Source organism: Balaenoptera acutorostrata, chromosome 13 (genome assembly GCF_949987535.1).
Source record: "Balaenoptera acutorostrata chromosome 13, mBalAcu1.1, whole genome shotgun sequence".
NCBI lineage: Eukaryota > Metazoa > Chordata > Mammalia > Artiodactyla > Balaenopteridae > Balaenoptera > Balaenoptera acutorostrata.
The window spans coordinates 71,197,647-71,222,816 of NC_080076.1; the positions used below are offsets into that span (position 1 = coordinate 71,197,647).

The window sequence follows — 25,170 nt, forward strand, 5'->3', positions numbered from 1 at the left end:
GGTGGGGTTCTTTGGCCTGTCCCCACCCAGCAGCAGTTACGGTGGCAGGTAGCAGGTCCTCTGAGACGGTGGTTCTCAGAAAAGGGCTGTTGGCTGTGGAGGCCCCCATGGAGGTGTGCTTAGCACCTTCACAATGAGGCCACAGTTATATCCAAATGTAATGGCTATTTAGGAAGCCTGCCTGGTTGCTTCCCAACAGTTCCTTGTGGTAGTAAAAGAACAATAGTTCCTGGATTAATCCGAAGAGAGAACCATCTTCCCTCAGCCACCTCTAAAACTTTTATCTCTGTCAGGAACTCTGAACATCTGAAGAGGTTGTTGGTAATTAACTGTCATGTTTTAAAGCATCAAGTATGATAAACAAGGGGTCCATTTATATTTTAAGATGATTTTTAAAAATTGAATGTGTTGGAGCCTCTTTGGTAAGAAAAAAATGCATGACCAAGCAACAGGACTTTAAAGTGGTCTTGAAAGTAGAAAGGAATCTGAGGACAAATATCCTTTTTCAAATTGACTTTTCCTCCCTGCTTCTGGGAAGAGCTAAGGGTGGGACACAGTCTGGAAATCCACTCAGTTGACCAGTCATGCTTTTGAAGACGACAATGACGTGTCTTCTCTGGCGAGACTTCGAGCCACACTTTCCAGTGCGAGTCAGAGGCAGTGACAGCCCTCAGAGGCTGGCCTTGTGGGACACAGGGCGCTGAGGGACTGCGTGTTTGCAGATTCAGTCTTTATTCTCAGGAAGTCACTTTCATTTAGCTCCCAGACTGTCCCCATGAGGAAAGGGGGGTGCAGGGACACCAAGAAAAATACCGTGGAGTGAGAATCTGCCACTCTAGAGCTGACCTCTGCTCTCCAGTTAGTTCCATCTTGTGTGTCCCTGCGCAAGGTCCTTAACCTTGCTGAACTGCGGCTTCTTCTCAGTCACCTAGGAAGCACATCACCTGTCCCACCTTCTTGAAAGGGACCTGAGTTTCATGTGAAAGGCTCGCGTGGCAGTGCACTGTATCTAGCCAGATGTAAGAGGTTAATATTTTAATATCTAGAATCAAACCCAGTTTTCCAAGGTGGCTGCCTTTGACTTTATCTTTTAATTCAATGCTATTTTACTCCTTTTTTTTTTAAAATTTATTTATTTTTGGCTGTGTTGGGTCTTCGTTGCTGCACGCAGGCTTTCTCTAGTTGTGGCGAGCGGCGGCTACTCTTCGTTGCGGTGCGTGGGCTTTTCATTGTGGTGGCTTCTCTTGTTGCGGAGCATGGGCTCTAGGCGCACCGGCTTCCGTAGTTGTGGTATGGAGGCTCAGTAGTTGTGGCTTGCGGGCTCCAGAGCGCAGGCTCAGTAGTTGTGGCACCGGGGCTTAGTTGCTCCACGGCATGTGGGATCTCCCAGACCAGGGCTTGAACTTGTGTCCCCTGCATTGGCAGGCAGGTTCTTAACCACTGCACCACTAGGGAAGTCCTATTTTACTCTTCTATTAACCGAGCAGGTTATTCTCGTTGGTGTGGTAAATGATGAAAGCCTTGTTGTATATAATGATAACAAACACTTTATTCAGCACATACTATGTTGCCAGGCCTTGTGGTGTTTACTTTATTTACTTTATCTAATTTTAATTCTCACAAGAACCCTTTGAGGCCCATATTGTTCCTCATTCCACTGTGGACGAACCTCAGCTTAGAAAGGCCGTGGTGGAGGGGCCAGAGTTCAGCCTGGGGTCCTTCTGACTCGAAAGCCCACATTTGTGAATGATGCAAAATGCTGGCTGCTTCTGGACAGGTGATGGTAGCACCAGTGCTCTTCAGAACGTTGCCAAGAACTGGGAAGTGAGCAAGCAAAAAACAACCCCTGAGCTACAGTATGGACGGCCGAAAGTGGGAAGTGGTAAAAGCCTTCCCTCTTTCAGAAACTGTTATTTTCCACACAGTTCTAATAAGCTCGATAGTTTTCTTCTAAGTCTAAGAAGCAGAAAATTAAGAAGAGGATAAGCAAAGACCACAGGCACGAACAGTAGCAAGTAGACGCTAAGACTCCTTCCAGTTCTAATGTTCTGAGGGTTCAGCTGCCCCAGCAGTAACCACGGAGACAGATTAACTATTAAAGTCAGACACAGGAACACAGAAGAGCACACCAGTCCGGGACCATTTGGTGACGTACATCTGGTGACCTCAAGCCACCAAGAAAAACTTAAAGTACGTAAGTTAAACTAAGTTTTTTTTAAAAAATAGCTAATGCATTTTAGAAAAGTTTCATCCAAAATGATAAAGATAGAATTTTAAGTTTTAAAGTTAACCTTTAATGGAGAACTTGGTTATCTGGAATGGTGTTTTCTAGATAGTCAAAGAGGACAGTGAGGAGTCAAAACCAGTGGGTACCGGCTGTAAGTGGACGTCGTGATGCAGATCAGATCTGCCTTTCACTCTGCTCTGCTCTCTCGACTCCCTGCTGCCTGAGAGGTACCTCTCCCTCTCCATGAGTTCAGCTGGCAATGTGGGACACGTTTGTTCATTCCGCACACAGTTTTAGAGCACCTGCTGTATGGCTAGGACCATGCCAGGCCCTGGGAATACAAGTGGGCAGAAGGTACAGTCCTACCCTTAAGTTGTTCATGGTTAACTGGGGAGAGAGACACATAAACAAGTGTTTAGAATCAAGCTTAGCATAGGCTGCTGTAGGACTACACAGCAGGGGGCGTATAACCTGTTTTGTGGGATGGGAGGATGATGGGAGGCCCATGGGGCTTCCCAAGGGAAATGATGCTCAGGCTGCAATCTTCAGCAGGGAAGAGCATTCTAAGCAGAAGAAACAGACTTTTGTAAGAAAGTCCAGAGGCCATACAGCAATGTGCAGGTGGGAAACTTGCAGATGCACTATAATTTATCTTGGCTTTCATATAGAATGTGAGCCAAGGGATAGAGAGAGGGGTCATGCTGATGGGGGTGGGGTAGGGGAACAGCACAGATCAGGCAGGGCCTTGTGTACCATGTGAGAGAGTTTGGACTTTATCCTGAAGGGCAGCCTGGGAGCTTTGAGGGTTTTAGGCAGGGCTCCTGCATACCTCTGCAGCTCCTGCTGCTTTTCCCTCTCTTTCACTGGTCATACTCACTTCTTTGTGTTCCTTGCAAAGGCCAAGGTTGTTCTTGCCTTAGGCCTTTGCCCTTGGCCTTCCTCTGCCTGGAAAGTGCTGTAAAGATTACTCTGCTTGCAGTGTACTAACTAGATTAGAATAGGGTGAGCCTAGGAGCAGGGAAATGGAATAGTCTGAGTGGGAGGGAACGGTGGCCTAAACAGGGGAAATGGCAGGCTGGATAGAGACGTGGACAGGTGTCTGCAATATTTTAGGAGGTAGAAATGACAGTGTCTGGCAAGCGATTGACTTGGGTGTCAAGGATGATACCTAAGGCCGTGGGTATTCAGAGGGGTGGAGCAGCAGCAGCATGGTGTGGTCTGATTTCCAGTGATCTACCTCCCGGTGTGTTTTGGGACCTTACTGCCCCACTAGAACATGAGCTGCCTGGATTTGCTCACCGAATTATTGTGAATAAAGCTTATAGGTTCCAGCTGCATCAGTGCAAACTACGACCCTGTTTATGTCTAATCTTAACATTTATGATTATGTGCCTCGGGCTGTCTATAAATGAATACATAATATCATGCTTATTTGTGAGTATAATGGAATAAATGAGAGAGAAATCAGAGTAAATGACCAAGACGATCATGATCAAGTAGCTCTTATTAAAAACCATTAAATGCATGGCTCAGGTTTCCATATGTAAAGCCCCTTTAACAAACTTGGCTTATATGATATGCCTCCGACTAGAGATGCTTACTTAACTCACTGCATTTGTTTAAACTCTAAAATCCAGCCATTCCCAAGCTAGGCCCCCACTGAACACTGTGAACTCCTACTGCCTAGAGCTTTTCTGTTTACATTTGCTTCTATAGAGATTTGGTTTGTTTCCGAAAGATGCATTTTAACATTTGTGTGGTGAGCCACATTTGTTATATTTGAACCATGTGTGATGCAAAGGAGAAGGGTAACCACTTGGCTTAGGGGGGAAGGGTGACTCTTTGGGTTAACTTCCTGCCAATTTAAAATGAACTGGTTAGATGTAGGGCTTCCCTGGTGGCGCAGTGGTTGAGAATCTGCCTGCTAATGCAGGGGACACGGGTTCGAGCCCTGGTCTGGGAAGATCTCACATGCCGCGGAGCAGCTGGGCCCGTGAGCCACAATTGCTGAGCCTGCGCGTCTGGAGCCTGTGCCCCGCAGCGGGAGGGGCCGCGATAGAGAAAGGCCCGCGCACCACGATGAAGAGCGGTCCCCGCACCGCGATGAAGAGTGGCCCCCGCTTGCCACAACTGGAGAAAGCCCTCGCACGAACCGAAGACCCAACACAGCCAAAAATAAATAAATAAAATAAATAAATAAAATGAACTGGTTAGATGTAGATGGTGACAGAAATTAAAAAGTGTGTATGTGTACATATATATATTATGCACACATATACCTATATACATATATAAGTATATATATGTATATTTTTATATGCCAAAAACTAGTTTGGATATAAAGCTTACTAAACTGGACCATGCTGTTCTCCAGTCTTAAACATAAAGGAAAAGTGCTTCCTAAGAATCTATATGTCTCACTTTGGAATTGGATAATGTATAACTCTTGACTGACCTAGAAGTGCTTCTAGGACCAGGCCTCATTCATGTCTTATTATAGCTGTAGTTATGTAAACTGTGAGGAGCCAAACAGAGAAAGTAGGGAAAGGGCTTCATCTGATGGTGAAGTAATTCATAAATTAATAACACAGATGGAAAACTAAGGGGCAGAGAGGTTGATTTGTCCATGGCTCACAATAAATTCATTCCTTCATTCAATGAGCATGTATTTAGTATGTGTTATATAGGTGTGTTAGTTGTCTATTGCTATATGACAGATTACTCTAAAATTTAATGAATTAAAACAACACATTTTTAAATGACTTTTAAAAAAATTATTATTTTTTATTTATTTATTTGGCTGCGTTGGGTCTTTGTTGCTGCACGTGGGCTTTCTCTAGTTGCGGCGAGCGGGGGCTGCTCGTTGTTGCGGCGCACGGGCTTCTCATTGTGGTGGCTTCTCTTGTTGCGGAGCACTGGCTCTAGGCGCACGGGCTTCAGTGGTTGCGGCACGCGGGCTCAGTAGTTGTGGCTCGCGGGCTGTAGAGCACAGGTTCAGTAGCTGTGGCGCACGGGCATAGTTGCTCCATGGCATGTGGGATCTTCCCGGACCAGGGCTCGAACCCATGTCCCCTGCATTGACTTAGGTGGGTCCTCTGCTTCAAGGTCTGTCATGTGTCTGCCAGGGCCGGGATCTCCTCTGAAGGTTCCCCTGGGGAAGGATCTACTTCAAGCATACATAGTTGTTGGTGGGATTCAGCCTTTGCAGAAACTGAAAGTCTCATTTCCTTGCTGGCTGTTGGCTGAAGGCCATTCTCAATTCCTTGCCACATGACATCTCGGACATGATATGTTGCTTTATCAAAGTATATAAGCTGAGAGGGCGATAGACAGAGTCTACTAGCAAGACCGAAGTCACAGTCTCTTGTAACCCAATCACAGAAGTGGCATCCCATCAACTTTGCCACGTTCTGTCAGACGAAAGCAAGTCACTCTTCCAGCCCACACTCAAGGGGAGGGGATCACACAAGGGCATGAACACCAGGAGGTAGGGGTCATGGAGGGCCGTCTTTGAAAGCTCTCTATCACAGTTGGTATATATATTTAGGTTTCCTTATTCTCAGTTGCAGCTTTTTCTATAGACCAGACCATCTGATTGTGTGGTTGTGAAACACTAATATGTTCACTGTGGTAAACAGAATACTCCTTCCTCAAAATGTCTATTTTGTAACCCCCGGAATCTTTAAATATGTTACCTTACATGGCACAGGTGATCAAGTTAAGAATTTTGAGATGGGGAGGATTATCCTGAATTACCCAGGTGGGCCAGTGTAACCACACAGGTCCTTATAACAGAGAGGCAGGAGGATTAGAGTCGGAGAAGGTGATGTGATGATAGAAGCAGAGGGGGGGCAAGCAGAGGCTGGGATGGGGCAGCCACAAGCCAAGGAATAGGGGCAGCTTCTAGGAGACGGAAAAGGCAAGGAACAGGTTGTCCCCTCGAGCCTGCGAAGGAACACAGCTCTGCTGACACCTTGATTTTAGCCCCAAAAGACCCATTTAGTACATCTGACCTCCAGAACAGTTAAGATAATGAATTTATGCTACTTTAAGCCACTAGATTTGTGGTCATTTATTCCAGTAGAATAGGAAACTAATACATTCAGCAAAGGACCTGGTTAAACCAACTTGTGGGGCTTTTTAAGGGACAAGGGAAGGCACAAGGCATAGGATGGTGGGCTTCCAAGGGCTTTTTTTGCTGTCCAGTGACTCTGAAACATAATTTACATATTGTAGCTTCTCTGTTTTTAGAAAGTTATTCCTAGTTCTCGTCAATACTAAATTCTATCAGTATTGAACAGGTGAAAAATTTCTTAGGCTTAGTTATATGGGCCTCACTCGTCAAAATAAAACAAAAACATAGCAGCTAGCAGAGGACACTAAGGCTTCCATTTTTAAAGCTTGTTGCTTGTTATTCATTTGCACCTTAGGAGTGGAAATGTTGGCTGAGATGAGAGTACCTGGCAAAACACGCTTTTCCCTCTTGGTGTTCACAGCCAGATGTTGTAAAGTTCTTTTGTTTTTCTTTTTTCTTCAGTGCCTGGAAACCTTGGCTGCTACAAGGATCATGGAAACCCACCTCCTCTAACTGGCGCCAGTAAAACGTCTAACAGACTTACCATACAAACCTGCATCAGTTTTTGTCGGAGTCAAAGGTTCAAGGTAACGGTTCTGTGGCTATGTATCTATAGAAAAAGATAAAGGTGTAAGTGCATTCTGCTAAGATACCTTTAAAACATATAAATTTTAAAAAACAACCTGTGGAGCTATATGACTGTATACTTTTCTGCCAAGGAGAAGTTGGAGGAAGAGTGAGGCTTGGGATTCAGGGGCGTGAGGCAGCACTCTGTCCAAAGACTGCGAGAAAAGGGGGAGGAAAAGCACCAATATCTGCATCCCAGTTTGACCTCCAACACAGTTACATGTGTCCTTGAGCCCCTGCATGTTATGAGCAAAGACATCTCTGGCTCCGTGGGGGATCTGGGAATAAGCCAAGGTAGTGGTTACTTCTTTGATACATTAGGGGGCCCTAGCCTGGACACCAGTCCAAAATATTTTCTTTCCTTCCTATCCATTCTTCTATCTGAAACTCATTCGTCGGCCGTTAAGGTTCAATAATGCTCTTGTTTATTGTATCAAAAAAAAGAAAGAAAAGTCTTTCCCTTCCTCCCTCCCTCCCTCCCTCCCTCCCTCCCTCCCTCCCTTCCTTCCTTCCTTCCTTCCTTCCTTCCTTCCTTCCTCCCTTCCTTCTTCAGTCAAAAGATCATTAATCAGGCCCAAGCGAGGAGAATAGACTGGCAGGGTTCAGGGCCTCTGTGGGCCAGGTAGCTGAGCAAGGCAGTTGGCCCAACGTGATCAAGCGATTGGTTGCTTGCAAAAGATTGAGCATATAAGTAACTATATTGAGGATAATGGGAGCCAGGTTTCTCACTATTAGAGAAGAAAGCCAGGGAAAACTGGAATGAAGTCTATAGTGTTGGACAAGGATTGAAGTTATTAGTGTAGTGCATGGTTTCTGATACGTATAGAGAGAGATAGAAATAAATTTAAGTATAAAAGTGTGTGTGTATGTGTATGTATGTATGTACATGTATATTTCCTAGCTCTGTCCACTGAGAGGGCCTGGGAACAGTGACACACTGGTAGTAAAGGTCACATTTAGCACTCATATCTTGGTTTATAAATACTGTTCTCCATTAAAAAGAACTAGGGCTCCTTGGACAAAATTGCTGATTCTAGAGAAATCGCAAGATAAGGTTGTTTTTTTTTTCTTTTCTGAGAAAGCACAAGATGATCCTGAAACATCTTGTACAAGAAAGTAAGGAATGTGAGGGACTTGTCAAAAGGACACAGGAACCTGCTTGGAGGGACTCCCACTGGCTAAATCTAACATAATTTGAGCTTCAAAACAAATAATAAGAATAATAAATATACTCCATTAAATAAAATAAGAATCTGCAAATTCACGCTGATATAAAAAAATAACTGAATACTACCAAATGTAAAATAGATAGCTAGTGGGGAGCAGCCACATAGCACAGGGAGATCAGCTCGGTGCTTTGTGACCACCTAAAGGGGGTGGGATAGGGAGGGTGGGAAGGAGATGCAAGAGGGAGGAGATATGGGGATATATGTATATGTATAGCTGATTCACTTTGTTATAGAGCAGAAACTAACCATTGTAAAGCAGTTATACTCCAATAAAGATGTTAAAAAAAAAAAGTGAATAAATAAATGAGGAGAAGAAAAGGATTTCCTTACAGGAGAATGCCAACTAATAAATGTGGAAGAAATGATGGAATTAGAAAATTCACCATTTGGCCACCATCATAGTAATAATTGATTCAGAGAACAAATATGAAGGTATGTAAATATTCCACATCCTCATGGATGGTGAGTAAAAGTTTTACTAGTGAGTGAAAGTTGCGTGAGGCACAGGATATTTATATAGCTTCAGAGATCTCCTCACAAACTACTACCATAAAGGGAAAACAGGTAATTCTACAGTGAAGAAAACTGGCATACACTACCGTACACAGGTGATCAAAGTTAGCATCACCAGTGATGGGACCACTAGACATTGTGTCCCGCCTGACCTGTCAAGAGCATAACATCACTTTGGTGATTGTCTGCCAAAAATGCATAATATGAATCTAAGCATGAAACACTAGGTAAATCTGAAACAAGGGACATTCCACAAAATAGGCTTTATTCTTCAAAAATGTTAAGGTCACAAAGGTCAAGGAAGGCCTGCAGCTATTCCAGATTGAAGGAGACTGAGGAGACCCGACAGCTAAGTATGTCTGTGATGCTGGATTGGATCCTTTTCTACAAAGGATACAGTGCAGGCAGTTGCCAACTTGAATGTGGGTCTCTAGGTGAGAGGGAAAGGGCAGTTCTTTGTATTATTCTTGCAATTTTTCTGTAGGTTTGGAATTATTTCAAAATGAAAATACAGCATAAGTATTTGAGAAAACACAACACCCATTAATGAGAAAAGTCATAAGCAAACTAGGAAGAGAAGGGAACTTCCTCAATTTGATTACGAGCATCTACCAAAAACCCTAAAGCTAAATTTATATTCAGTGTTGAAAGGTTCAGTGCTTTACATGTATGATCAGGAACAAACAGTGAGGCCCACTGCCACCTCTTCTGATGAGCATTGTACTGGAGGTCCTTGCCAATAAAATAAGGAAAGAAAAGTAAATAAAAGGCATGTAGGTTGGAAAGGGAGAAGTAAAATTTTCTTTCTTTATGGACAAGATGATCATGTATGTAGACATAAGGAATCTATGAAAAAGCTATTAGAACTAATAAGTAGATTTAGCAGGGTTGCAGTTTATAAGGTCATATACAAAAATTAGTTGCATTTCTATATACTAAAAGTGAACAATTAAATATAAATTTTCAATTTAAAAATTAATTTTGAAAATAATTTTTAATTAAAGTTTTATTTTAAAAATTAAAACAAAAATTTAAATGCCATTTACAGTAGCATAAATAACAGAAATAAATTTAACAAAAGATATTGAAGACCTATACACTGAATACTACTAACATGGCAAGGGAAAATTAAAGACGACCTAAATGACATAGGTCAATGACATAGACATTGTTCATAGATCGGAAGGCTCAATATTGTTATAATGTCAGTTTTCCCCAAATTGATCTATAGATTCAATACAATCCTAATCAAAATCATAGCAGATTTTTTTAAATTGACAAGCTGATCCTAGAATTTATATGGAAAGGCAAAGAACTTAGAATAACCAAAATAATTTTTAAAGAGATCATCCTAGGAGGACTTGCCCTGCATGATCTCAAGACTTTCTGTAAAGCTACAGTAATCAAGACAGTAGTATTGGCATACGAATAGTCACATAGATCATGAGTCAGATTTGGCATGTGGGCCAAATCCTACCACCCACATATTTCTGTAAAAAAAAAAAAAAAGTTTTATTGACACACAGCCACACCCATTCCTGTATATATTGTCCAGGCCTGCTTTCATGTTGAGTCGTTGAGAAGAGACCGTGTGACCCACAAAGCTGAAAACATTTACTGTATGACCTTTTATAGAAGGAGTTTTCCAACCTTTGTTATAGATCAATGGAACTGGATAGAGAGTCCAGAAATAGACCTGCACTTAGATGGACAATTGATTTTCAACAGAGATGCCAAGGTAATTCAGTGGGAGAGAGGATAGTCTTTCAACAAGTGGTTCTGGAGAACTGGAGCTCTTTATGAAAAAAATGAACCCCTGTCCTTACATCACATCATAACTTTAAATTATACTACTGAAAAAATAGCTATAGTACTGACATAAAGATGGACATATAAGCCAATGGAATAGAATTTAGAGTCCAGAGATAAACCCATACATTTATTTAAGGCCAGTTGATATTTTTTTAAAAAGTTTTTTTTTATGTGGACCATTTTTTTAAAGTCTTTATTAAATTTGTTACAATATTGCTTCTGTTTTATGTTTTGGTTTTTTGGCCCTGAGGCTTGTGGGATCTTAGCTCCCCGAACAGGGATCGAACCCACACCCCCTGCATTGGAAGGCAAAGTCTTAGCCACTGGGCCGCCAGGGAAGTCCCAAGGCCAACTGATATTTGACAAGGGTGCCATATCATTCAATGGGGAAAGAATAGTCTTTTCAACAAATAGTGCTGGGACAACTGGATATCCACATGGAAAAGAATGAATTTGGACCCCTACCTCATATTACATATGAAAATTAATTAAAAATGGATCACAGGCCTACATGTTATAGCTAAAACTATAAAAGTTGAGAAAGAAGTATGGGTACAAATATACATGACCTTGGATTAGGCACTGGTTTTTTAGTTATGATACCAAAAGCACAAACAATCAAAGAAAAAATAAGTAAATTGGACTTCATCAAAATTTAAAACTTCTATGTATCGGGGACACTATTAAGAAAGTGAAAAAACAACTCACAGAATAGAGAAAATATTTGCAAAACATATATCTGAATAAAAATCTAATGCCCAGAATATATAAAGAACTCTTACAATGTGACAATAAAAAGACAAACAACCCAACTAAAAAATGAGCAAACGACTTGTAGATTTTTTTTTTTAATTTTTATTTATTTATTTATTTATTTTTGGCTGCATTGGGTCTTTGTTGCTGCGCATGGGCTTTCTCTAGTTGTGGCGAGCGGGGGCTACTCTTCGTTGCCGGTGCACAGGCTTCTCATTGCGGTGGCTTCTCTTGTTGTGGAGCACGGGCTGTAGGCATGCGGGCTTCAGTAGTTGTGGCATGCGGGCTCAGTAGTTGTGGCTCGCAGGCTGTAGAGTGCAGGCTCAGTAGTTGTGGTGCACAGGCTTAGTTGCTCCACGGCATAGTTGTGGCCAGCGGGGGCTGCTCTTCGTTGCGGTGCACAGGCTTCTCATTGCGGTGGCTTCTCGTGTTGCGGAGCACGGGCTCTAGGCACGCAGGCTTCAGTAGTTGTGGCACGCGGGCTCAGTAGTAGTGGCTCGCAGGCTGTAGAGCGCAGGCTCAGTAGTTGTGGCTCACGGGCTTAGTTGCTCCACGGCATGTGGGATCTTCCCAGACCAAGGCTCAAACCCTTGTCCCCTACATTGGCAGGCGGATTCTTAACCACTGTGCCACCAGGGAAGCCCTGATGAGCAATGGATTTGAATAGACGTTTCTCCATAGAAGATGTACAAATGGCCAATAAGCACATGAAAAGATGCTGAATATTACTAGTCTTTAGGGAAATGCAAATCAAAACCAATGAGATACCACTTCATACAATAAATAACCTAGGACAGCTGTAATTTTTTTTAAACGACAAAAGCAAGTGTTAGTGAGGTTGTAGAGAAATTACAACCCAGAAATCCCATTTCTAGGTATTTACCCTAGAGAAAGGAAAACTTATGTTCACACAAAAATCTACACAAATGTTTATAGCAGCTCTATTTTATAATTATGAAAAACTAAAAACAACCCAATGGATTAACAAACTGTGGTACATTCATACAACAGACTACTACTCAGCAAATTATAAAATACATGCATCAATTTGGATGAACCTCAGAGACATTATGCTGAGTGAAAGAAGCCAGTCTCAAAACATAACATACTGTATGATTCCATGTACAGTATACAATGTCTTAGTCCATTCCGGCTGCTGTACAAAATGGTTGGCTTAAACCAAGCATTCATTTCTCATGGTTCTAAAGGCTGAGAAGTCCAAGATCAAGGCTTTGGCAGATTTGGTGTCTGGTGATGGCCCATTTCCTGGTTCATAGACGGCCATCTTCTCACTGTGTCCTCACATGGCAGAAGGGGCAAGGGGGTCTCTTTTATAAAGGCTCTAATCGCATTCATGAGAGCGAGCCCTCACTTCCCAAAGGTCTCACCAGTAAGTACCATCACATTGGGAATTAGCTTTCAACATATAAATTTCAGGGGTTGGGGGGGACACAGGCATTCAGTCTATAGCATATGACATACTCAAGAAGATAAAACTATAGTATAGGAAACTAATTAGTGGTTGCCAGGGGTTATAGAGGGAGAACTATTATATAAAGCGATAGCACAAGGAAGGTTCCTGGGGTGATGCACCTGTTCTGTATCCTGATTGTAGCGGTGGGTGTACAAATCTATACGTGGGTTAAAATTCATACGACTGTGTACCATATAAATAGTTGTACTGTATGGTAATATATAAAAAAAAAGTTAAATGGGGCCTACAGTAAGTTTTCTGTGAGGACTAACTTTAAAGCATTTACCACCTGGCACATAGTAAACATTCAATAAAATGTTTAGCTGTTACTATTATTAAAGTTTCAAGTTAATGAGATTCCCCCCTGCCTTTAACTTACTTAAATACAGTAGAAATACAAACATTAATAAGGGATGCTTACTGAAGGGGAAGCACCGTGGTGGTGTGTAGTTACCGGTCTGCATGTCATGAAGTGTGGTGAGGGTGGGATGAGGCAGAGGTCCCCGGGGAACGTGGGCTGGGAAGACGAAGTGCTTGCTTGCTGGGGGCCGAACGTGCCAGGCTCCTTCAGGCCACCGACACCCCTGACTGACGCTTACCAAGTGCTGCTTCTCTGTCGTGGCAGTTTGCCGGGATGGAGTCAGGCTATGCTTGCTTCTGTGGAAACAGTCCTGATTACTGGAAGTACGGGGAGGCAGCCAGTACGGAGTGCAACAGCGTCTGCTTCGGGGATCACACCCAGCCCTGTGGGGGCGATGGCAGGATCATCGTCTTTGACAGTGAGTATGCCCTGTGCCCGGCACTGTCCAAGGCACGGGAACCCTGGGCCTGGGGAACTGGCCTGCCTCTGCTTCCTCCCTCCCCGTTATCCATTCATTCACTTGGCAGTATTTATTAAGCACCTACTGCAGGCCAGGCAGTCACTGACCAGACCCTGGAGATACAGCATTGAACCAGAAGACTCTAGAAGGGAGCACAGACCTTTAACAAGTAATTACTTACAGTTGTGCCCTGACCTATTGTGAGATGCTCAGACAACCTAGAAAAGGTAATAGGGACACTGATGTAATGGTTCAGTATCAGCTTTAAGATCCTCTTGTTTAATGTAATTTGCAAGTCCTTTTAGTGTTTTCTGAGGCATCTGAGATTTATATCTTACTGTGATAGAGCAGAGAAGAGATGCAAAGCTTCGAGTTGTCTTTCCAGGCCTGGTACTGAGTGTGCCCTGACCCGTCTCCTCCCTGACCCGCCACGCCTGTGAGATGCTGGCCAGGGCAGAGCATCTAAACGGGGTATGGCCTGGGGCCTTGACCTCTTCAACCTCTGGGCCACTTGATCCCCCGTAATCCACCCACATCTAGCAGTGGTAATGAGACTTTGCAAGCGCCCTCGTACCAATGCAGCGCCAGATTTTAAGATGGCAGAAAGGAGATAGTCACAGATGAGGCAGACGAAGGGAAAGGCTTGAGCTTACTGAGATACGCTGTAGCGTCTACAGTGTTGTTAGTCCCCAGGCTAGAGTAGATGCTGACATCTTGACTAGGCTGAGTGGCTCAGTTTTTTTTTTTTTTTTTTTTTTTTTTTTTTTTTTTTTTTTAAGGAAGTTCTTTTTTTTTTTTAAAGTTTTTACTTGATTTTATTTATTTATTTATTTATTTTTGGCTGTGTTGGGTCTTCGGTTCGTGCGAGGGCTTTCTCCAGTTGCGGCAAGTGGGGGCCACTCTTCATCGCGGTGCGGGGACCGCTCTTCATCGCGGTGCGCGGGCCTTTCTCCATCGCGGCCCCTCCCGTTGCGGGGCACAGGCTCCAGACGCGCAGGCTCAGCAATTGTGGCTCACGGGCCCAGCTGCTCCGTGGCATGTGGGATCTTCCCAGACCAGGGCTCGAACCCGTGTCCCCTGCATTAGCAGGCAGATTCTCAACCACTGCGCCACCAGGGAAGCCCCTGAGTGGCTCAGTTTTAAGCCAGAATGTCATGTGGTGCGTCAGTGTCCTGGGGCTGCTGCCATAGCAAATTATCACCAACTGGGTGGCTTCAAACAACAGAAATTTCTTCTCTCATAGTTTGGAAGCCTAGAAGTCCAAAATCAAGGCATTGTCAGGGCCATGTTCCCTATGAAGGCTCCAGGGAAGAATCTTCCTTTGCCTCTTCCTACTTTCCAGTCATTGCTGGCAGTCTTCGGCTTTCCTTGACTGGTAGCTGCATCACTCCAGTCTCTGTCTTCCTTACGTGGCTGACTTCCCTCTGTGCCTCTTACAAGGACACTAGTCATTGGATTAGGCCTACCCTAATCTAGTACAGGCTCAGTTAACCTGTTTTCAAATAAGGTCACCATCACAGACACCAGGCATTAGGACTTAAACATATCTTTTTGGAGAACATGATTCAGCCACTACACATGGTGTCTGTAAAACCCAGCCCGAGTTTATAACTGATGCTTTCGCAGGTTACAGCTTAGACACTGTCAAAAATGTGTTTTTTATGGGGGGAGGACAGCGGGAGGATTGGTGAGCAAAACTCACGTGGTTAATTGTTGGTCTTTTTAGTTGTGTGCCCATTGGAGACTGCCAGTGGCTTCCTATACATCCTGTTTTGCTCAGTGTTAGTACCTCTGTTAAAGGCTGCACCTTAGCTAATGTTTAAGGGAGAATAGTTGGCAAATAATATGTGCTGCACGTCCATTTAGCCTTTCATCTCCAGAGTTCATTGTTATAAAATCCTCTGCCTCAACACCCCAACCCAGGAGAGTATGTTGGCTGACCTTACAGAGTGCCTGGTATACTCTTAAGTAAAAAAAATAAGGAGATAAACACTGAGTCCCTAGTATGTAAGGCTTTATAAGAATTGTCACATTGGGCTCTCCTGGCAGCCACCTGAGGAAGGCATTATTATTATCTCTCTCATTTTACGGAAGAGAGTCCTAGGTTGTGGAGAGGAAGAGAGTCCTAGGTTGTGGAGAGGAAGAGAGTCCTAGGTTGTGGAAAGGATAAATAACTTGCCAGGACTCACACCACCAACAAACTGTGGGCGTAGACAGTAAACAGAAGCAGGGTGTGTGGGTTCACTACCTGTTTTTCTACTTTAAACAGAATATAGTGTTAATTTTTTTTAATGGAAAATAAGTGTTGGTGAGAATATGGAGAAATTGAAACCCTCTACGTTGCTGGTATTAATGTTAATGGTGCAGCTCCTTTGAAGCAGTCTGTCAGTTCCTCAAAACGTGAAACAGAATCATCTTATGACCCAGTAATTCCACTCCTAAGTATATACCCGAGAGAGCTGAAAACATAGGTTCACACAAAAGCTTGTACATGAATGTTCATAGCAGCATTATTCGTAACAGCCAAAAAGTAGCAACGACCCAGATGTCCATCAACTGACGAATGGATGAACAAAATGTGGTGTGTCCATACAAGGGAATATTATTTAGCCCCAAAAAGAAATGAATTACCGACCCCTGCCACAACATGAGGAACCTTGAAAACATGATGCTCGGTGAAAGAAACCAGACACACGGGGTGCATATTTAATGATTCCATTGATAAGAAATGTCCATTGATAAGAAATGTCTTATTGATAAGAAATCTTATCAATAAGATTCCATTGATAAGAAATGTCAAGGTTCCTAGAGGAACCTTGAAAACATGATGCTCGGTGAAAGAAACCAGACACACGGGGTGCATATTTAATGATTCCATTGATAAGAAATGTCCAGAATAGGCAAATCCATACAGACAGAAAACAGATTAATGGTTGCCAAGGGCTGGGGAAAGGGGAGGAATGAGAAGTGATTGCTTAGGAGGTATGGGTTTTCTTTTTGGGGTGATGAAAATATCCTGGAATTAGATAGTAGTGGTGGATGCACAACATTGTGACAGTACTAAATACCACTGAATTGTACTCTTTTAAATGGTTAAAATGGTGAATTTCATATCAATAAAAATAAGTGTAGTTTTTATATGATACTCTTTCATTCATTTAGCACATTTTTATTGGGTATCTGCAGTGTGGCAGATAAATTATGTTTTATTTGCACAGTGCCTCTACTGGAGCATCAAATGGAAATAATTTGGTTTAAAGTCAGTCATCTTTGTACCAAGTATCATCTTTGGTACTAGAAATATATCTAGGAGATAGTACTGGGCCTCACACAAAAGTGCCCTAAGACAAATTAATTATGATGAAAATAATTGCTCTCTATTGAGTGCTTGCTTCATGCTAGACTTGATACTGGGGCACTTGTTTATTTTGTTATTTAATCCTTGCAACAGCCCAGTTGATAAGGAAGCTGTGGATCAAAAGATTAAATAATTTGTCCAAGCTAATAAGTGCCAGAGCCAGGATTCAAACTCAGTTTTGCCACAGTTTTTTATTTTTCTAGTTTCAGCAGCTAAAAATCCCTTTTATTAACAACAACAAAATAGATCATAATACCAGATCCAGTTTAATGCTTTAAAAGTATGTGAACAAAGTTTGCCCGGTTGTTCAGATTATGATCAAACTGGCCCCTTCCACAGGTCTCTAGAAGCTGCCCCCTCTGGCTTCCATGCCCTCGAGGACTAAAAACAATGGCACTGAGAGGCTGCCCATTCCAGTCTTCAGAGGCCCTGATGTGTGTTGACTGACAGGGGCCCCTGATAGCAGCCAACTCATAATTCACACCCCACAGCTTTGTAAAAAAAGAAAGGTACAAAATGCAGCACTGTAGAAATAATCTGTAAAGTTTCATCTGTTAGGAGTAAAATAGTTTAAAGAGCTTAAGTACTGCCTCATGGAGATCCTTATGATCCACTGATGAGGCTGAGCATTTCAGAGATGGTGACTGCAGACTATCCTGTAATTTGGGAGGGCAAAGGTGCCTCTCCAAAGAGATTGGAGGAGAGTTAGATGTGAGAAAGGGACCAGGTTGCAGTCTCTGTGTCCCAGAACAACAACCTCGGGAGAGCGACTACTCAGGCAGCGGGCGGAAGCTGTCTGCTCAGTGGTTGTTGCCACATCCAGTGATTTGTCACAGGCTCTGTGGCTGATTTTCCAGCAAGCTCTCATGAGCTTAGGGAGGTTGCTGAAGTAGGTTGTGTTCTGTGTGTAAATGTGGCGCTGATGAAGGCTTCAGAGCCTCTGCTGCCCCCAGAGTTAAATGTATTGAATTAACAGAACCAAACAGAAGAGCAGATAGGCCGGCGTCAGCAACAGGTCACAGGGACTGCCCAAGCAACCCTCTTGGCCTCCCTCATCTTCTAGGCACTGAAGGGAGAAGTGAGTCATATAGGTTGGGTCATACTTGGTAACATTAGTGGAGCACTTATATTTACAGGGCACTGTGCTATCCATTTCCCAGGCATTCTCTCCCTTAATTCTCATAATACTGTGAAGCAGGTACTGTTATCCTTACTTGCCCCACAAGAAAACTGAGGCTCATAAAAGTTTAGTAACTTGCGCAGAGTCCCACAGATAGAGATCCTGCCCTCATGGAACTTACATTTTGGTGGGAAGGGAGGAGATTAATGGTGAAAAAGATTGAGGGCCTAAGGACAGGTAGGATCTGACAGCTGGGACTATATTAGTAATTGTATTTCATAGATTCCAAGATGCCATCAGTTGTGAGATGCAACATTATTTTATATGCCACTGAAGGGAAAAAAATGCTTCCAATTAAACAATGACATGCACGGACTGAAAGACACATCCTAGGTTGTGTGTCAGGTCAATGTCCCCTTCAAAAAATAAGATCTTGAATATATTCGTAAGTTTTAAGTTTCCTTATTATCCGAAATGTAAGTTTCCTTTTTTCCTGAATTATCACTGAACTTTAATAATCCATCATAGATGTCACGTGCTTATTCTCGAAATTGCTGAATTGGATGTACTGTCAGCACAGCACGCATCTAGGAATCGAAATTTCTGAGTTTGTCTGCCTTTGCTGTTGAAATATCAGTTTAACCTGGACACTTTTTTCTTTTCAAATAATAATAATAATAATAAAATAACTAACACGTAACTGAGCTTGTACTCTGTGCCAGATCTCATAGTAAACACTTTACATGCATCAACTCATTTTGATTCTTATAACCTCATGAGGGAGAAACTATTACTAATTTCATTCTGTAGATGAGGAAACTGAGGTATACAGAAGATAAGTATCTTGCTCAAATTCATAGTTAGTACATGGTAAAGTCAAGATTAGAACCCAGGAATCTTTATTTTTTTAATTTAGGTTTATTGAGGTGAAATTACATACAGTAAAATCACCCTTTTAGTTGCATAGTCCAATAAGATTCGACAAATATGTACACAGTCGAAATATAGGACATTTTTGTCACCTCAGAAAGCTCTCTTGTGCCCCTTTGTGGTCACCACCCCCAGCCCTCAGCAGCCACTGATCCCGTGTTCCATCTGTATGGTTTTGTGTTCTGAACAAAGTCATATAAATGGAATTATACAGTACTTAAACATTTGCGTCTGGCTTCTTTCACTTAGAAAAATACTTTTGAGATTCACTTGTGTTGTTTCAGTAGTTCCTTTTTATTGCTAAGAAGCATGCCTTTGTACAGATGTATCACAACTCATTCATCGTTTACCAATCGATAAATATCAGTCTGTGATAAAGATGCTGTACGGCTGCTGTACACACACATGTACAGGTGTTTGTGTGAGCATGTGTTTGTATTTCTCTTGGGTGAGTACCTAGGAGTTACAGCATTTCTGGGCCATACACTAAGTGCATATTCAGCATTTATAAGACACTGCCAGCTGTTCTTTGAAGTGGTTATACCATTTTGCACTCTGGCTGACAAGATATAAGATTTGCAGTTGCTCCTCATCCTCACCTGCACTTTTGTATTGTCTGTTTTTTAATGTTAACCATTCTATCATGTGTGTCGTGGTAACTCATGGTTTTACTTTGCATTTCCATAATTTCTAATGATGTTGAACATCTTTTCATGTTCTTATTTGCCATCTGGTATCATATTCTTTCGGCCTAAAGAAGTTCTTTTAGCATCTTCTCTAATGTAGGTCTGCTGTCAATGGCTTCTCTTAGCTTTTGTTTGAGAAAGCCTTACTTCACCTTCTTTTTTTTTTTTTTGGCCATGCCACACGGCATGTGGGATCTTAGTTCCCCCACCAGGGATCGAACCTGGGCCCTCGACAGTGAAAGTGCCGAGTCCTAACTACTGGACCGCCTGGGAATTCCCTTTGTTTTTTAAATTTTTGTTTTATTTGCCTGAAGATTGCTGAGATTCTTAAATAACCTTTCATCAACTTTGGAGCATTCTTAGCCATTATCTGTTCAACTATTTCTCCTATCTTATTCTCTTTTTCTTCTCTTTCTGGGACTCCAATTATATATTGTTAGACCGTTTGATATTGTGCCCCAGCTGTTGGATGCTCTGTTCTGCTTTTTTCATTTATTTTTTTCTCTGTGTTTCATTTTGGATAATTTCTACTCACCTATTTTCAAACATGTTGATTCTTTCCTCAGTGTGTGTAATCTGTTTCTAAGCCCATCAAAGGAATCCTTCATCTCTAATATTGTTTATTTATAGCATTTACATCTGACTCTTTTTTGTAGTTTCCATATCTCTGCTGAAATTTCCAACCTGTTCAAGCATGTTGTCCATCTTTTCCCCTAGATATTTTCTGTCTGGTAGTTCTAATGTCTGGGTCATTATTGAGTCTGGTTCTGTGGATTGTTTTATCTCCTTTTTTAAAAATTGAGATATAATTGACGTATAACACTGTATTAGTTTTAGGTGTACAACATAATCACTCAATATGTATATATATTGTGATATGATTACCAGATGTTTTATCGCTTGACAGTGTCTTTTTTTTTAAAATATAAATCTATTTATTTATTTATTTTTGGCTGCGTTGGGTCTTCGTTGCGGCGCGCGGGCTTCTCATTGCGCTGGCTTCTCTTGTTGTGGAGCACGGGCTCTAGGCGCACGGGCTTCAGTGGTTGTGGCACGCAGGCTCAGTAGTTGTGGCTTGCAAGCTCTAGAGCGCAGGCTCAGTAGCTGTGGCGCACGGGCTTAGTTGCTTCGCGGCATGTGGGATCTTCCCCGACCAGGGATTGAACCCGTGTCCACTGCATTGGCAGGCGGATTCTTAACTATTGCACCACCAGGGAAGTCCCGACAGTGTCTTTTATTTTCCTTTCTTTCTCGCTTGCTTGCTTTTATGTTTTGTGTGTTGTAATATTGTATTGGATACCGTACACTATATGTAGAAGGATAGTAGAGGCTGAGGAAGTGTATTTACACCTGGAAATGGGCAGGCCTGCTCGGTGTGGGGATTGATTGAGCCTTTCTGTCAGTGGTCGAGCTGGGTTTGGGTTTCCCTGTTCCTATCATCACCTGCAGTGCATGTCAGCCTTCAGTTTCCTCCCATGATGGCTGCTGTTACCTCGTGCTCAGTGTGGAGCCTGGGATGCCAGTGGGGTTTTTTCATTGTTCCCATTCCACCCTCAGCTTTGAGCAGTTCCTCCATGCCCGTGACCCTTCCCCTCCCTCGATGGTAGACTTCTGCTGCTTGTTACTTGGTGCTGCGCTCGTTGTGTGGTTGGGGGTTCTTGGTTCTCCTGCCCCATCCTCCATCTCAGACACGTCGTGTCACTGGGCCTCAGGGATGGGGTCTTTCCAGCATCCCCAAATACCCATCTCCTGGCAGCCGAGCACTGCCTTGTATCTGTGGGGGCTCCCAGGAAGAAGAGGGTCTCCTGCCCCTCCACTGGGTAGCAGACCTCTGCTTTGCATTGGTGCAGGATCCTGGGGCTCAAGGCAACCAGGGGCTGATGGCTTTTGCCTCTGCTCTTCCCCCAGAAGCAATGAGTCTTTGCCTGGTTACTTTGACAGGAACGAGAGAGTCTCCTGCTCCCTCCCCAGAGGCTTCTACCCTGGCCCTGGGAGCAGGAGGGTTTGCTGCCCCTCTCCTTGCAGCTTAAGGCTTTTGTTTCCTTTGAGAGGAGGGTCCTGGAAGAGGGCAGGGTTTCAGGCCTGTCCCCCAGCAGTGGCTCATCACCTCCTACCCATCACCTCCTGCTCACTGGTGCCACCCATGGGGACCTTTTGATCTCCTGCCCTACCCTGGTCATTCTCGTGGGCCCTGGGTGGAGGCCTGCACAGAATTGCTTGCAAATGAGTGCAGACTCCTGTTGTGTCTGGGGTCCCCGGACATCCTGGACTGAGAGGCTAGCCCACATTCAGCCTTTAGAAATTTGTTAAAATTTTAGCTGCTTTCTTCTTATTTACTTTCATGGCGAAGCCCTCTTCCTCTTGTGCTCCGTCGACGATGAAACACTTTGTGTGGCCTGACTCTCCTCAGAGGAGCTTCTTACTTTTCAGAATTAAATTGCCTTGGTTGTCTTGAGATCTCAGCTTTCTAATGGGTTGAAGAAAAGTTCTGAGCTTTTTCTCATTGTTAGGATGAAAGCAGCTTTCTACATCCTAAAGGGAAGCAGAACTCCCCCAAAGCCTGCTTTTTAAATCCCGGCCCTACCCTCCCTCTTGAGGACTTTCATTTCCAGGATCTTATTTGCACTTCAGCACGTAAGATACAGTGAAGTGTATCTGCCACTCAGAACCGGGAGTCCAGAGACATCAAATGTGTTGCTGCAGAGTGATCAGTGAGCTTACCCTCTGAGAAAGTCATTTCTTGTGCCACAGTTTCCCACTTGAAAAACAAGTGTGGCCCCTCAAATGAACCTCGCACCCCTAAGGTACTTGGGATGCCCTCGGCTTTTTACTGCCTTACCTCATTGAGTGCCCCCTGCAGAGAGGTCCTGTGTTTTCATGTGCTTTGTCTCATCTGTCCTCACACATTTATGTGATACGAGAGCAGGTAGGTGGTGGTCTCTCCACCCTCAAAGCTGCGAGAAGCTAGAGGCCTGGATGTGAAGTATGGCCCCTGGGATCAATGGCCCAGCTGGTTCCGAACCCAGACTCTCTGACTCCAGCCTGGCCCCCACCGGGGCCACACTGCTGTGCTGTGTGCTAACTTTAAGGTCTCCTGGGAAAAAAATAAAAAGCCTCCAGTCATTTGTTCAGGGTTTAAGCGATTCATTCTGTGATTCAATCCTGAAACATAAGACAGTCCGGTTTTGCAGACAAAAAACAACATCCCAAACTGGATCCCATCAGCTAGGAAGTTTTGTTTGTAACAGGTTGAAAAACGAGCCCTGTGGCCGAGCCCCAGCCTGAGGGCTGGTGTCCTTTTGTCTCCTGCAGCTCTGGTCGGTGCCTGTGGTGGGAATTACTCGGCCATGACTTCCGTGGTCTATTCCCCCGACTTTCCCGACGCGTATGCCACAGGGAGGGTCTGCTACTGGACCATCCGGGTCCCGGGAGCCTCCCACATCTACTTCAACTTCGCCTTGTTTGACATCCGGGATTCCGCAGACATGGTAGAGCTGCTGGACGGCTACACCCACCGCGTCCTGGTCCGTTTCAACGGGAGGAACCGCCCACCTTCATCCTTTAACATCTCTCTGGACTTTGTCATCTTGTATTTCTTCTCTGATCGCATCAATCAGGCCCAGGGATTTGCTGTCTTGTACCAAGGTAAGACCCCGGCCTCCTCGGGCTCCCCTTGAACCTCATTGTGACGTGTGGACCTCGGGTGCTTCTTGCCGGAAGGACTGTGCGTCAGGATCTGCCCACTCAACTTGCAGGTTTTCCTGCCTCCTATTTTATAACTTGTACCCACTTCATGATACAGAAACGAGGTGCCACTGGTCTGTGTGAGTTCTGCTGTGAGTTCTGCTGTTTTAGTCGTTCTCATGACAGTTTTCATGGGAGAGTTAAAAGACTAACTAAAAGAAAGAGCTGAGATAGGTAGAATTGGAAGGTTCTAGAGAGGTCATTTGGTCCATCCTCCTGCCTCTGAATATCCCAGCCAATCCCCAAAGCCTGGTTTACCATCTTCAGACCCTCCTAACATGGAGCTGCACTCCTGCCCCTGTAATGTGAACACACGTGTGCTAGGCACACCTCCTTGCCCACACATGAGAACACAGCAGGTGTCCCCGACCTAGTCTCTGTCCTGGACGTCAAGGGCCTCAAGAAGAGTTCAGTCAGTGTGCAGCTACAGGAAGGAGGAGGAGGCCTCCTCATGGGTGGGACAGGCTGAAAGAACAGGTAGGATTGGGGAGGACAGATAGGAAGGAAGAGGGCCTTTGGGGCAGAGGGACCATAGCTGCAGAGGCACAAGGGAAGGAAAACCCTGAAGCATGTTCAGGTGTCCATGCAGAGACACGTCAAATGGCTCCTTCGGAGCCAGAGCCTGGCAGGTTCTGCTTTGGGGCCAGCGGGGCCAAGAATTGCCCCCAGCACTGAACCATAGAAAACTGCCTTCTCTTCATGACCAGTGCCTCATCCTCTTCGTTGTCTCCACCAGCTTTCCCCCAGCTAATTCCTTTTGATCTTCCAGCCGTCAAGGAAGACCCGCCACAGGAGAGGCCCACTGCCAACCAGACGCTGGCTGAGGTGATCACGGAGCAGGCCAACCTCAGTGTCAGCGCTGCCCGGTCCTCCAAAGTCCTCTACGTCATCACCACCAGCCCCAGCCACCCACCCCAGACCGTGCCAGGTAGCAGTTCCCAGACACCATCAAAGGGGTGGGAGCCACAGAGCTTGGGGGTAGTGCCCTTGGCGGTTACAGAAACAGAGCTCTCTCAGGTGTTTCTCTTTCCGAGGCGGGCTGGGGGTCCTGGCTTCATGACTCTGTTTGTCCTGGCCTTGGAGGGACATTTTCTCTTTAGCTTGATTCCTTAGTCCTTACCTCCAAGATCCAACACGGCTGCCTTTAGTACATGGTGATTAATCAGCTAACCCAGTGTTTCCTACGGCCCCAAGTTGTAGCTCTCTGAGTGCATCGGCTGTTTATTCAGTCATTTGGAAGATGTGTAAGTGCTTTAATGCTGTCAGGCTCTGTCTTAGGCACTGGATTGTACAGCGAACCACACAAAATCCCTGCCCTCCTGTGGCTGACAAGTGGAAGGAGAAAGACAAAAAGCAAAAGAAGAAGTTAGATAGTCACCAGAGCTGTGAAGGCAGGTCCTGCAGGAGACGGGTGGAGAGAGGGTGGTGATCTTATGGTTCAAGCTGGCTAACTTGGTCGGGTACGGACTGTCACTCTCTCTTTTCTGCCAAGGAAGTTGGAGCCTTTACAAGCTGGTAGAGCTGCAGATACCATTCGCGATTCCCTGGACTAGAGGTTTTCCCCTGCAGGACTCACAGTAGAAAGTCAGGGAGGAGAGCCCCTTCCTGTGTATCCTATTGTTTGTGTATCTGTAGGATTTCACAAGTCACACATCCCATTCCTCAGATGAGGAAGTGAGGCCCAGAGAGTTTATGTAATTTGTCTGCGGTCGCACAGTGATTCCAGTGGTAGAGACAGAATGTGCACCACCCCTTTCAACTCCAAGTTGAGTGTGCTTTGGACCACGCTGCCTGCTTCTCT

At 44.2% G+C, this 25,170-nt stretch overlaps 1 protein-coding gene across 2 annotated transcripts in view; it reads left to right on the forward strand.

Annotated features, from left to right (window-relative positions):
* Window positions 1-25,170, forward strand: part of KREMEN1 (kringle containing transmembrane protein 1) — a 65,332-nt gene that overhangs the window by 34,650 nt on the left and 5,512 nt on the right. The window contains exons 4-7 of one of the 2 annotated variants that reach the window (XM_057526535.1): window positions 6,765-6,889; window positions 13,336-13,489; window positions 22,938-23,270; window positions 24,139-24,300. In XM_057526535.1, coding sequence (XP_057382518.1) covers window positions 6,765-6,889; window positions 13,336-13,489; window positions 22,938-23,270; window positions 24,139-24,300 — 774 coding nt within the window. The remainder of the gene's footprint in view (window positions 1-6,764; window positions 6,890-13,335; window positions 13,490-22,937; window positions 23,271-24,138; window positions 24,301-25,170) is intronic. The other variant, XM_057526536.1, reaches the window with a different exon arrangement.